At 33.8% G+C, this 15,934-nt stretch overlaps 1 protein-coding gene across 10 annotated transcripts in view; it reads left to right on the top strand.

Moving 5' to 3' along the window:
* LOC117572014 (potassium voltage-gated channel protein Shaker) overlaps nucleotides 1-14,638 on the top strand; it is a 150,455-nt gene extending 135,817 nt beyond the window's left edge. For 4 of the 10 annotated variants that reach the window (XM_034254600.2, XM_034254634.2, XM_034254555.2 and 1 more), the window contains exons 9-12: nucleotides 3,168-3,297; nucleotides 6,059-6,249; nucleotides 7,266-7,667; nucleotides 8,517-14,638. In XM_034254600.2, coding sequence (XP_034110491.1) covers nucleotides 3,168-3,297; nucleotides 6,059-6,249; nucleotides 7,266-7,660 — 716 coding nt within the window. In that variant the 3' untranslated portion in view covers nucleotides 7,661-7,667; nucleotides 8,517-14,638. Of the gene's footprint in view, nucleotides 1-959; nucleotides 1,090-3,167; nucleotides 3,298-6,058; nucleotides 6,250-7,262 lie in introns of all 10 variants that reach the window. The other 6 variants (XM_034254590.2, XM_034254642.2, XM_034254573.2 and 3 more) reach the window with 3 other exon arrangements.
* The last annotated feature ends 1,296 nt before the right edge of the window (nucleotides 14,639-15,934 follow it).

Raw genomic sequence — 15,934 nt, 5'->3', positions numbered from 1 at the left:
GTTTATATCTTAACAAAACAACAACAATAAACAATAACTCGTATATAAAACGAATAACAAAATGTCATTTAGTTAGTTTGCAACAACAATCTAGATACTAGAAGCATTACTAACCCCCTACTACTTTTACACATGTGTATTCGAGAGAACTTCTTGGCAGACCAAAGCGAATCGATCAAGTCTGCCAAACTAATGCCGCACAAATGTTGAAAGAGAGATTTATACGGAGCTCAGCTCAGCTCAGCATTTGTGGGGCCCAAGAACACTTCGGTTTGTGGCCGAAGACTTTCGTTGTGAGCATATTTCTCCTTTATTTCGATTTGTAATATTTTGCGAACCAATTATTGTGATACACTTACCCAACACACCAACACACCCAGACACGAACACACACTCGCACACCACTGAAAGAAGAACAACACTTGTTTATTTCTTTACTATTTACTGATAATGTGATTTCAACTAAGTTTTTGCCACTTGAAACTATTCTACTATATTTTGTAACACTGTTTTCATTATAGTTTCTGCACAGATTAATAACAAAATCAATACGTAGCAAAATAAAAAATGGCGAATTGAACTAGAGCTTGAAACTCTTTCAATTCGTCAATTATTGTATGTATATCTCTTGTAGTTGTTTTTTAACGAGAATCAAAACATAAACAATACACAGTCGAAATATATTTAGATATTTCGACATACACACACACACACACACACACACTTACAATACGTTCTTCACACACGAATTATTCATAAAATTTCTCTTGACATTTTGGATGGTTTTTCCCGATCGACGACCCAAGCAGAAACTGAAAATGAAATGAAAATGGATGTGATATATGAATCTATATACATTTCTCCCTCACTTAATTACTAACAAATTAATGTGTACATTTAATCGCCGACGAATTTCATAGAACTAATCGATCGATCTTTGTTTAAAATTATACGCCCAGGCGTTGTACTATTTTCGTCGGCGGTTTATTTCGCGGAGGCTGGCAGCGAAAGTTCGTTTTTCAAGTCCATACCCGACGGATTCTGGTGGGCTGTGGTGACCATGACTACGGTGGGATATGGTGATATGAGGTATAACTTACATTTACATCTATTCCATCTATCAATCCAACTTAACCAACCAAATAACAACTGCAACTTCGTCCTTGTACATTTTATATCCACCTGCTAAACTGTAACAAAGCGCTACTCTCTCTTTCTGTCTCTTTGTGTGTCTCTTCCTCTCTTTCTTTTCTTGTGACTAACAATTTCTGTGTATTTTTTCTCTATCTTTCATTTCCCTCAAAGTTTAAAACATAGCGAAAACAGACACTTTGTCTATCATTCCTTTTTTAATCCCTTTCTCTCTCTCTCTCTCCATCTGTGCGTTAACTTTGCTTTAGCATTTGAGAGCTCTTCTCATCCAAGAAGTTGCCCAGATCTATCTTCAGTATTCTTTCCTAGTGAAGTTTTCCTTGTGTACAGTTACATCAGAAATACATAGATATGTTATGTACATACATATATAAAAATACCTCTCTGTGTCTTGAACTACTTACAACTTATCCTATTCTTTAACTGTCTGTAACAATACGCTCTTCCACATATCTATCTGTATTCATATATATACATATATATTATATATGTAAGTCGTTTCTTGTATATAAGCTAGCTCCCTTCATCTGCCATCATCATCATCAGCATCATTGTTGCATCACCGTCTTCGTTTCGTCTTCGTCGTCGTTGTCGTCTTCGTTTTCGTTTTCGTCTTCGGTGTTTGATTGTTGTAATCGCTCGCTGTAACTCCTCAAAAGTTTCCTCCTCCGACCATCCCAGCTACTCAACTTGATCTATAACTTTGAATCACGAATCAATAGATGTTGCTGTTGTTGTTCACTTGCTTTTCAATTACTTGAGTAATCTAACAAAGTGCGCTTTATCTACTTTTATTTTTATTCTTATGTTTCATCAAAAATGGTTTTGATTTAATTTCAGTTTTTTTTTTGTTTGTTCTATTTTTCTTGAATATTTAAGAATTTTTCAGCATGATCTGCATTTGGGAGACTTCTGCTCCTGATTTTTTATGTTTCGTCTAGTTCTTGAGTTTCCAAATATACCCCAAGCAGAATATAATTCACAACTCAAAATCGAATATCACATACTACAAAACAATTCGAAAACATCATACAAAAACATTTGTCGTCGTCTTTGTTTTCGTTTTCGTCCTCGTCTTCGTCTCTGTTTTCATCCACGTATTCGTCTCCGTTTTCGTCTTCGTATTCGTATTCGTATTCGTTTTCGTCTTCGTTTTGCATCATCGTCAACGTTGAATTAATGATTTAGGATTGAGGATACGAGTATCACCATATTTCTAGGCCAAACAGAGCACACCAGAAACCGATTGCTCTCGGCTCCCATTCTCTCTCTCTCTCTATCTCTATTTCTTTTTCTATCTCTTAATCGTCCAATCGCTGGTCAGCGTTTTCTGCTTGGGAATGCCGCGGCTATGTTTTGCCATTGTCATGATACAGAAACTGAATTGAAATCCAAAAACTACTCATTTACTAGTTACTCTATGACTGAAAAACGTGTTACACAATGCCCAACAAAACGAGAATCACGAGAAACAACAAAAACCCTATATCTTCCCAAAGCGAGGAATCGCAGCAATGCGAAAGAGATCCGGTTCCAGTTCCAGTTCCAGTTCCGGTGCAGATTCCGCTTTGTCCGCAAAAGTTCCGGCGAGTCACAAAAAAGAAGAAAAGAATGCCACGCATTGTGTGACACGTTTAAGCTCGACACATACACACACACACACACACACACACACACGCACACACACTTACATTTACACGTAGAGAGTTGAACATGCGGACCGTTACAACGAATCTAGCCAAAGACCAAAACCAACAACAGACAACAGAACTTGCGGACACCCCGCCAAATCGGCACCATGCAAACCAAATACTCTTTTCGTTTCAATTGACTTTATTAGTTCACAAAAAAACCAAAAAAAAAAAAATAAATAAAAAAAAAATAAACTAAAAAAAAATACATTATTATATATTAAAAGTAAAAAAAAGAGAAAAAAGAAACAAAAAATTTTTATAAATATGTTTTATATCGAGCCGGAACCAATGCAAAGCAATTTCTCCCATCAATTTTTTTAGGCGTCGTACTCTTCTCATCAGCGGTTTATTTTGCGGAAGCTGGAAGCGAAAATTCCTTCTTCAAGTCCATACCCGATGCATTTTGGTGGGCTGTGGTCACCATGACCACCGTTGGATATGGTGACATGACGTATGCAAATCTATACAATTACAATTCTAACTTTTCTGATTATTATTATTATTATTATTATTATTATTATTATTATTGCGATTATCATTTCAACATTTATGCGTTATCGTTTCCGTTTCCGTTACTGTTATCGTTATCGTTCTTGTTTTTCGTTTCTCAGTTTTTTGTTGTTCATTTTGTTTGTGTGTCGACGCCTTTTGCTGCGTCAACGCGTTGTAGTTTATTTATACGAAAATGTCGCAAAATGTGTTTATCATTATTTCTTAAACCACATACTAACCATAAACTATATATACTACTACTAAGTCGTAAGCCAAAGAAATAATGTATTCTCGCTTCGATTTAAGTTGAAACTACTTACAATATTTCTATTCTTATACCCAATATGCAAACCTAATTGTTGTTGTCACTTACTTTGACTCGCTGAGCTGTTTATTATCTATCTATCTATATATATATATATATATTATCTAAATATATATGTGTATTCGTTTCGACTTCCTATTTTCAGTTTGATTTTGATTTCTTTTTCCATTGCGTTGCATTTCGTTTCTCCGTTGGCTATAAACTAAGCGTAAATTTTACCTACCATCTATATATTCTGCTATTGATCTTAATCATTTCTCTGATTTAACCGCCTTTTTATCTAACTGTCTATAACTTGTGCCACTGTGTTCTGTTGCCGTTCCGTTCCGTATCGTTCCGTTCCATTACATTCCGTTCTGGTTCTGTTCCCCCTCAAAAAACATTTAAATTTCAAAACAAAAACCAAAACAAATTAAGCAAAAGCAAAAAAGAAAAACAAACTTTGCCTTTGCTTAATGCGAGAAAATGCTATTGAAAAATATGCAAAGAAAAGCTCTATGAAATTAACCAGTTTTTCTATCATTATCAATGTAACGTTGTGTCGTTGTTTAGTTCACATAAACCAACAAAGATACAAATGATGCCAGAAACTCGAAACAAACACACAAATCTCATGCGCTGCACTGCGTCACACTGTACAGTGTGAACTCCAGTTCCATCAATAAGCTCATCAACACACACACACACACACACAGACACAGACACATACTAGAATTTACTATTGCAGCATGCCACGTGGCGTGGCAATATCGATAGCGATACCGATACCGATACCGATAACAACTGCCGATAACACGAATTTAACGCAATTTTGTTAGCTGCTCTTATCGAACGCATGCTGCATGTCCATTCCAAAAGATTTAAGTAAACTCCAGTTACCCAATACAGACTTAATACTTAATACAACAATCACACACATACAGAGATACACACTTACACTTACACACCTGTACCCATACACACACACACACACACACACTAACATGCAAAGTTGTTCGGCCGTGGCTCAATCATCACCCTCCAAAACCTTACCCGAGCAAACAACCCCCAACCCCCAACCCGCTACCCCCTTATCCAACACTGCCTTGCCCCGCCCCGCCCCGCCCTGCATCGCCTCGCCTTGCCTTACCCGTGCTCAAGTCGCGCATAACTTTGAGTAGTTCTGTCACTAAAACTTTTGTTATACGCAAACTTTCTTCCCCTCTATATCTCACTCACTCTCTTTCTCTCTATCTCTGTCTCTGTTTCGTACTCCCATTATTTCACTAACTCACTCGTTACCTGCCGTGCACCTGTCTTACTCTCTTGCTCGCACTTGTGCAATACTTGTGATTATGTCTGCATATGTATGTATATAAAAAAGTAAAAACACGCAACACATACGCTTACTATTTTCCACATACCTATAAGGAAATCAAGAAAAACGAACCTTAACCAAAACCCGAACCTGAACCCGAACCCGAACCCGTACCCGAAGCAAATGAAAAGAGAACACAAACCACTTGTAAACTCGTTACTCGTTACTCGTAACTCGTTACACGTAACGCTACTCGTTCTAAGTGTTGTGTGCTTAATTTCGAGTACTCTTTGCTAAACTATTATTTCATTTTACTATTTCTACCGCTATTGCCTTTATGTATACTCAACTCTATAAATATATATATACTTATATCTACTCATATCTGTATACGTACATATCGTATAAGTTTGCTATCACTGCCAGCCAATTTATATATATATATATATTATATCTCTATATACAAACCTATAAACTATAATTACAAAATTAAAAAAAAAAAAACAAATAATTTATATATAAAAAAAAAAAAAATACCAAAACGAGAATTACTCTTACTTTACATTTCTTATATATTTGTATTTTCATTTTATTTATCGTTCGTTCGTTAACATCGCTCGCTTCATCCAAACAAACAAACCAAAAATCCAAATACAATAAAATTATATATCTCTATAAATATATATATATACCCATGTATATATCTATATATCAAATCAATTTAATTGCAACAACAACAACCTAATCAAAAACGAAACTCGTTAAACCAATTAAAAAAATCAAAAAACAAAAAACAAAAACATAACAAAAACGCACCGAAAACTCCATAAAAATAAAATATATCACGAAAAATTCAACAAAAATCCAAAACGCCACAATCTATATAAAAATGCCAAATGATATATAATTGGAAATTGAATTGCATTGAAATTCGTTTGATACACGATATGCAAAAACAAAAAAAAAAACAAAAAAAAAAAAAAATCAATTAAATCTAAAAACACAAATCCAAAACCAAATCGAACCAAAAACGATAACGAAACGAAATGAAAATGAATTTCAATTATATGTATCGATAAACGATAAAACGATAAACAGACCCGTCGGCGTTTGGGGCAAAATTGTGGGATCATTGTGTGCGATTGCTGGTGTGCTGACAATCGCACTGCCGGTACCGGTTATCGTCAGTAATTTCAATTACTTCTATCACCGCGAAACGGATCAGGAGGAGATGCAGAGCCAAAACTTTAATCATGTTACTAGTTGTCCATATTTGCCAGGTACATTAGGTAAGTTGAAATGTGCACTGCGCCTCTCTCGTTACCTACTACTTCTCTACTCGCATCGCATACACAATCACAAATACCGACTGGACGGACGGCCTCAAAAAATTGAGATAATCATACTTGACACTCACACACACACACACATACGTACACACATAGACACCTACCTTACACACACATACACACACATAGACACTCAGTCTTACACTCGATAACAAAAGAGCCCGAGTCGAATAAAAATAGAAACATTTACGAAGAAAGAAACGAAATCCGTAGGCATGAAAAAAAGCTTGATGCCACAGCGTTGCCGTATCGTTGGCAGCTTCTGACCACGCATCAGCAGAGTCGCATCAGTGGCAGCGTCAAACGGCAAACAGTGGCAACTCTGGCCCCAATTGCACTCCATTGCATGCGACTGTGCTAGAGATGGACCTACAAAAAAAAAAAAAAAAAAAAAAAAAAAAAAAAAAAAAAAATGAAAAAAAATGAACGTACTTACACGTACTGTGTGTTTTGTGTGTAACAAGAACTACAAACAAAAAACATTTTTGTAATTAATACATTACAACTGTATGTGTGATCTCCTCTTTCTCTCTTCTCTCTCTCTTCTTTTTGTTTCTCTCTTTATTCCGCCAATCAATGAATGAATCAATCAATCAATGAATCGATCAATTGTATTGCCAATTGATCTATCGACTAATATATATCTGTATAAATCAATTATGCTGTAACCCAAAAAAAAAAAAAAAAAAACAATCCCACAATCCGAAACCCAAAATGAATCCCAACAAAATGAATGAACAACTACTTCCTCCGCCTCCTCCACGATGGTATTCCCACAATCACAATCACACCACACACACACACTCACACACAATATTGTTAATACTAACTACAACAACACTGCGACAACTACAAACAACAACAAACAATATAAATCGATCGATAACGTTCGACAACAAAAAAAACCAAAAACCAAAATACAACCACACTAAACAAATGCATAAAACTACAAGTAGGTCAACACTTGAAGAAATCATCGTTGTCTGAGTCCTCATCGGATATGATGGATTTGGATGATGGTGTTGAATCGACGCCGGGATTAACTGACACGCATCCTGGACGTAGTGCAGCAGCTCCATTTTTAGGAGCGTCACAGGCGCAGCTGCAACCGCCGCAGGCAACGCAGCAGCAGCAGCAGCAGCAACAACAACAACAGCAGCAGCAGCAGCAGCTTCTGCAGCAGCAGCTACAACAGCAGCAGCAGCAGCAACAGTTGCAATTGCAGCAACAAAATGGCTTCAAGCAACAACAGTCAACAATAAGCGTCAGTGCGGCAACCGGCAGCGCTGGCAGCAGCCTCACAATGAGGCACAACAATGCGCTGGCTGTTAGCATCGAGACCGACGTTTGACTACTGGGTAAGTGTTCGCTCTTACTCTGACCCCCTAAGTTCCCGCCCCCCTTCTAAGTCTCGCAATATAGTATGTATCTCTGTCTCTGTGTCCATCTTTCTGTAAACACACACACACACCCACCCACAATAACCCCGCTGTCTTCCTCCAGTCAATCCAATTTTGAGCAGTTTCAGTTAGGCAAATCTGAGACGTAACGTCTCCCTTCTTTCTCTCTTACTCTTTCTCTTTCTCAAATTTCAATTTCAATTCCAATTCCGATTCCGATTTTTTTTTTTCGAGCACCTGTCTTGATTCCCCATTTCTAATGCACCAGCACACAAAAAGAAATCTGCATATAAAGCGCCAATCGCAGCAGCAGAAAGTAAAGTAAACTTTAAAGTTTAGCATAACATTAATTTGATAATGTAGTCAGCACTACTTTACCCAAAAGTTAAGTCACTAATTTGGTATTATTACTTAACTAATTTATATATGTACATAAATAATTAAGCAAAGAAAAGAAATTTAATGAGTAGCCAAATTTTTAAACAGAAAATCCACTTTCGACTGCTGCAATTGAAACTTGATAAAGCAGCTCTATATTGTCATGCCAAATACTTAAACATTTATTAATCGAATACAGTCAGTTTATCAAAAGCATTTAACTATTTTCTCTTTTTTTTTCTATCCACTTGGCGCGCGCTCTCTTTCTCCTTACCACGCGATTTGTCCATATGTATGTCTCATTATATTGCTATATATACAATAAAATATATAAATCTGTCTATATAATATAATTATGTATCCATCTACTATGTATGTATCGATTCGTATGTATTTCAAACTCTGTGCAATGCATCGCACCACTTGTAGTAAAAAAGATGTTAAGTGGTATAATATTGGCCTTGTCAAGTGTTACGTTGGATGCCAGAAACGACTACAAAAGCTGTTTAAGTTTAATTTAAGTAGAACAAATAACAAACAAATTTAATCTATTGCTAAATTTAATTAAATTTAATTAATACTTAAAAATTAATAACAACACAAAATTACAGAAAAATACAAAAAAAAAAAAAAATCAACAAAGAAAAAAGAATGAAAGAAGGAGGTAAACGTAAATAATACATTTAAAATATATAATTTAAATAATTTAATGCGTAAAGTAAACAATTAACTAAATTTAACATTACAAAATGAATAACAACATCGAATAAATGAAAGGAAAACAAATCCCAAAATTAACTGAATATAATAATAATAAAAATTGATAATATGCCATTATTATAATTATTATTATACATAAACGAATGCAAGCCGATGAAACCCTTAATCACACATTTTAAATTCAATTGAATCACACACAACCCAGAATCTTCACCCATGAAAATGCAGTTAACGAGTCAAGCAAAAGTTCAAGTGCATAGAATTAGGCAAAATATCCGTTTACCACAATCAAACACACACACACACACAAATGCACAGCATATGCAAAGAAGCCTTAACTCAAAAATATATTCGCAGTCTTGCTCAATAGATCACTTAACGATTGCACAGTGGTGCAATCACTTTGACCTAAGGCCAAAATCAAAACTAATTAGTAAATACATATTTCTATGAAATGCAAACATTTTGTCTCTCCAATGTCCACTCTTCTTATTTGCAAACCGGTTTTCGCTAACGGGAAATCTAACGGGACTTTCTAAAAATAGAACTGAAAGCATGAACACGTGTTCACTTGTGAAGCGTTGTCGATTGTTAAATTGAATGAATACCTTTACAGTGTTGTTTTTCCGTTATCCGAAACTCTCCAAAGTCGACCATCAATTCTCTCCATCTGCAAGGCTATAATTGTCTCCAAAAAGTTATTTGGGCCTGCGTCCAGCTCAACTCTACTAAAAAATACACATTCTGTACGAAGCATTTTACACACTCACTCATACTCATACACAAAACAGAGAGAGAGAGAGAGAGAGAGAGAGAGAGAGAGAGAGAGAGATAGAGAAAAGTATTCAAAAGAAGCATAGTAAAAAAAAACTGCCGTAATATTAATAAATACAATTTGTATAGTATTTAACAATGAAAATAATTGATATAGCAAATATGTATATGCTTTTTAACTATGACAGATGAAATACTCACTCAGCATAGCCACAATAATACTCTAATACACATCACATACGAGTCACTATAGAGGGACACAACACTGTAGCCAATCGATAGACTTGAACCGATGATCTCCTGCTAGGCATTGTTCAAACTCTTACGAATTTCCGCACAGACAAAAGAACTCGCTTCAAATTATTAAAAACAACCCACCCAACTGCCCAAATACCTAACTAAACACACCCACACATAATGAGAAACTGTATAAAATAATAATAAAAAAAAAAAAAAAACAGAACAAAAACAAAAACAAAAGAGAGGAACCTGCTAACTTTCTGCTTAAATCTCCCCCCGAATAAAAACGAAATAAAAAGTACAAATATTCATAAAACACAAGATAAAAATAAAAAAAACAGGAAAATGCAACTAAAACCAAAGCAAAAATCACAACAAATTATTTTAAAGACAACAATATGAAGAACTTCAACAACAAAAATAAATATAATTAAATAATTCTTAAATAAAACGACTGCAATTAAATGAAACTAATACTAACTTAAAGTCACAGATAATTTTGAGATAAATACAAAACAAGGCAAATCAAATATTTATAAAAAAAAACCTAAAAAAAAAAAATCCACAAAAATTAAGAAAATTATTATGAGGAATCAGAGGAAAAGAAAGCTGAAGGAGGGAAGCAACAAAAACAAAACAAAAATGAAAGATAGAAAACGCTCTTATGATTTTATAAAATAAAGCATAATAATACTTATGTATGAGATATGAGATATGAGATGTACATATGTACACGCGAGTGTGTGTGTGTATGTACATATATGTGTGAGTGTAGAGCTGATATCAATGTGGAGGAGAGCTCTATAAATAACCAGATGGAGGCGTATTTGAACCCAAACAATACACTAATGTTGCTTGCCGCAGGAATAGCCCCAGGGATGATATTCTGTTCTGCATAGTTCAAATACTTTCTGCCGAATATGTATGTATGTGTGCGTGCATGTGTGTGTGTGTGTGTGACTGTTGACATTGTGACACGCCTCCCCACACACTCCCTAGCTACATGAAATTTCGGATGCCGTCTACCAGAAACCAAAGAATAACTACGAATACGAATACGAAGACGAAAAAAAGAAAACAGAAAACAGAAAACAAGTCGACTGAAACTATGCAAATACGCTTTTGCATGGCTGTATTTATAAATAAATATCAACAAATACCCACAAAAACAAAAAAAAAAATAAATTTATATATATACATACTTACAAATAGCTGTATACAATGACAGATAGTATTTGCAATATATGTGTATGTAGAAAGCAAACTGATTAAAAATAATCATAAATAAACATTATTATTGATTATAATAATTTATGTACTCAATGTTCGGTCTGCCGAATGTCGAATACCTTTCTAGAGGAAAACTTTGTGATCGTTGCCAGGAAAGAAATCGATTATGAAATGAAATCGGTGAACTATACATACCATAAATCCGATAGAGTCATGCCTTTTTAATAGCCTGCTATCTGTGGAACAATGTAGAGCGAGCGATATTAATGGGTATAGCGATGAGATGATAATATCCTCTGCAAGGGTAGATAATAAGACACATTGAAAATGATTATGTGTTGAGCGATGAGGGTAAGATGTAGAAGCATTCAAGCGTAAATATTAAAGCTTTGAAAACCGTCCACACACATACACATACACATACACGAAGACGACAAAGAGTCACACACACACATACACATACATAGGAACACACACATGTCAAATACCATGAAATAATGTATACAGACGAATGAGCAGCAGCCTCCGCTCCCGCCTCCCGCCTCCCCCGTCACTGCCCTAACACGCAGCTGCAAGGCAATGTCAACACACCCAAACACCCTCACACACACACATACATGTATATTTTGGCATATTTGTATGAGCTTCTTAAGAATGCTGAATGTTTTGGAGACAAGAAACAAAAAACGAAAAACTCAAACGAAAACGAAATAAGAGAAGCGAGAGCAAAGCAAAGCAAAGAATCAGCGATAAGTATTAAAAGAGATAGGGAGAGATAGAAAGAGATAGAAAGAGATAGAAAGAGAGCCAGAAAGAGAGACAAAAAGAAGGATAGAGAGAGAGAGAGAGAGAGAGTAAAAAAGTGCAAGTGCAAGTGCAAGTGCCTTAAGGAACCCAACACATACTCGTCATGCGCCGGGTCGTGCCCTTCTCTGCGCATCTCACTGAGACTAGATGCCAACTGAGCTCTTGGTTGGAAGACGGCAAGCAACCGATATTGGTAATATGCATTAATAACTACTATCTGAGTAAAGTAACTATGACTAAAAGAAGATAAAGGAGAAGAAGAAAAACACTTGACTACAACTTCAACTGCGCTACAGTAAACGCTCGCTAATACTCCCCGATCGAAGCACGACAGATACATATGTTAGATAGACACATACGGCATAGTAGTTAGCAAGGGAGCTGGAAAGTAGATTCATATCAAGCAAACAAAATATAATGCAAAGATTCTGTAGAATTAGACACGCAGGTGCATATCAACTGGGTCAGTCAGGCTTCACTGTAGCGTACCTATTACTCTGCTGTAAATACACTTAAAGCACTTTCAACTTTCGATGCAACAGCAAATTAGGTGAATAGTTAATTGGTATTTTGTACAAACAAATGGGAAATAAACAAATCGATAAACAACTAAAAATCAATAATACAATTTAAACCGAAAATAAATAAATAAATAACACACATCATAAACGAAATATTAAAAAAGCAAATAGAATTATCATCTAATGTACTATATATGTTATATATAATATTGTATTGTATCTAGTCATACCAAAGTCCTGTATCTATAAAATAGAACTAAATGCAACCAAAGCAAAAACAACCTCCAGACATTTTAAGGCAAAACACCAACAAAAAAAAAAACAAAAAAAAAAAAAACAAATTCAAACATTTTTATTATTTACATATAAAGAAAAGAATTCGCTTATTTAAACTTAAGTTTTATGATTTAGCGTGAAGGATTCTAGCATAAGGTAAAAACAAAAAACAAAAAGAAAGCAAAATGGACTCGTTCGAGTTTCGAGATTAAAATAAGGTTGTTTTTTTTTTATAGGCATTAAACTAGGCAATTGACTAAATGAAAAGTGACAGCTAGCATGAATAACAACTTACTTATTGTGTATAGATCGAAGTACGAAAATGTCGTGGATTCATAGCGGGCATTAAGTTATTCATTTTGGACCCATTAAACAACAATATTCGTTATTCAAGAGCAAGAGCAAGAACAAGACGAGCCATTTCAATTGACTACTCTTAACACTAGCAAAGAATACCGAAAAAATACCAAAAATACAAATATTAAGAAAATTTGGAATAAATGTGTTCAGCGACAAAATGTTATTATATGTTTAAATGAATAAAATTAAAAACCCCAAATTGAATGGAAATTAGAAAGGTAGAGATAGCGATAGTACGATAGCAAGATGAAATGAAACAACACAAAAATTTAATTTAATTAAATTTAATTAAGTACATTAATAAAATTCTAAACAATTCAAAATTGTATATAAGTACATGTAATGAATGGTAAACTACAAATCCAGGCTTACCCTCCCAAACAAATATATCAATAATATCACATTGTATATTTCAAAAACAAAAAAAAAAACATAAAAAAAGAAAATCACAAAAAAAAAACAAATAGCTCATAAACCAAAAAGAAAAAAAAATTAAAAAGTAAACCAAAAAAAAAAAAAATGAAAAATTGAAATTGAAACTCATAAGAACAACAACCAAGAAAAGAAAACCCAAAAGCTGATCATTGAAATAAAAAAACACGCTATGAAAATATGCGGAAAAAATGAAAATCACATGAATTTTTTTGTATTTTAGATTGAGAACCAAAAAAAAAAAAAAAAAAAAAAACAATACAAAAGTCAACATACTTTTGCCGTATATAGAAAACTGTGTAACAGTTGCAATCCGACCTGTAAATATGTAATTGTAATTGGTTTTTGTATGTGTGCAGAGAACTTTCTTCGTACTTAGCCATTTGTACAATTTGTTGTAGTCTAAACTGAATCCTTAGTTTTATTATCCAACAAGTAAACTACGCTCAAATCGAACACGACACATGAAACACAAACACTAAAACACAAACATTAAAAACGATTGTATATAATCGCAATTCTTTCCAACTTACCTGAACTCAAGCTTCGGCTATTCTCTATACGTACGTTTTATGTTTTTAAATGATATCATAGTGCAACGCATATAGTACAGCTAATTATTAACTTAAAATACTACAAATCACTTAGTCTCTATACTAGTAAGTATTGCCTACGAAAGTCCACTTCCAAGTACTATCGTGTACTTTCAAAGTTCATTTGCAAGCTCTCAAGAAGCTTGCAAGCTCATTGCAGGCACTCATTTTCGAGCTTTCAGCTTCCATGCATTTCACAACCGAAGATTGAGTGAAATGACTGTAGTATATGTGTGTGTTTTTTTGGTAGGTCAAAGATCCGCGCACTGTAGAACCAAGAAAACATTTCTAGGCACCAGCTGAGACACATACTCTACTATACATATACTATACAATGTATGTAGTATATGTTATACATAGACACTTACACACACCAACACACAACAGCGAACTAGATGCAATTAGAGCTAAAAGCATTTCATTGGTTTTCATATTAGTATTTCGTTTAGAACTATGTATTTATCCACAAACAAAAAACAAAAATCTTTTTATGCTTGACCTACGAGTACTTCGGATACTCAGCTGCCTGCATTTAAAGAGCTATTCGAAAGACGAGACTACTTATCAAAATAATAAAAAAAAAAAAAAAAAAAAACAATGCAAACGAGAAAACGAAATGCGAAATTCGAAATGAGTAAGAAGCAAACATATCGTTGTTAATCAACTACGTACCATAAACAAGCTAAATTGATAAACTCGTAATACAACAACAACAACACAACAAGTAATAATAAAAACAATAAAACACTAACTAAACGTTTACAAACTTAATACAAGACACAAACATAAGAACTGTACGTAAAAGCAAAAATAATCTAACAAAAAACCCAAAATGACAAAAAAATTTAAAATTGAAAAGTATAGATGAGATGAGAAAAATGGAAATAATACTAATGAATGAAACGTAAAAGGCACTCTATTTTAATTCTCGATTTCAATCCAAAACAATCTTTTCAAGTTTTCCATTAAATTTAATTACATAATTAAATAAAAAACCGAAATCCATTTAACGTAAATAATTATTGTACAAGGTATACAAATACAAAATACGAATACTTATCTACCTACCTACTTACTACAAGCATATTTACTACGAGAACATACTAAATACGATACGAGATACCAAATCAAAAAACCAAAAAAAAAAACAAACAAAAAAAAAACTCCAACAAAAAATACAACATAAACAAGCAACTCAAAACACTCTTCTAAAATGCTTCAAGAAAGAATAATGCTAGCAAACAAAAACCAAAAACGAAACAAACAAATTTCTATTAAGGACAAAGACTGCAAATAGAGATTTAAAAATATTAAAAGAAATTTAAAGTAATAATAAACATAATACTACAAATAAATAAAGCATATTAACAAGCTAAATAAATAATTCAATTCAATTCAATTCAATTCAATTCAGATTGAAAACGATTTCGTTTGTTGTTCCTTTCAAGCATTTACCGCAATTAATTAGTTTGTCATATTTTTTACGAATAATAATTTTTTGAATATATAGTCATATGTATTGTGCGAGTGTGTATATCCATTCATTTTTGTATTACGAGTATTAGTAAATTTAAAATTAGTTTAGTTTAGTTAGCCGCCCAAGAAGACAACAGCAACAATACTTCATTACAGCCAGTAGTACTTTAATATGAAATGCCGCAAACAAAAAAGGAGATTTTTTTTGCAATCAACCAAAAGAGTAAAGTAATTTTCTCAACCAGCTGCAGCTTATCAATAGTAAATTTACATTTATAACAATAAATGTGTAAATCAATAAAACACAAAAATAGCTATACGAATTCCAAATGCAGCAAACGCATAAACCAAAAACAATAAAACCAAAAGCAAATAAAACAAAAACCAAAAACAATTAATAAATGAACAATTTAGTATT

This window comes from Drosophila albomicans, chromosome X (assembly GCF_009650485.2).
Source record: "Drosophila albomicans strain 15112-1751.03 chromosome X, ASM965048v2, whole genome shotgun sequence".
Taxonomy (NCBI): domain Eukaryota; kingdom Metazoa; phylum Arthropoda; class Insecta; order Diptera; family Drosophilidae; genus Drosophila; species Drosophila albomicans.
Note: the sequence above shows the minus strand (reverse complement) of the source record. Positions and strands in the feature narration are given on the sequence as shown.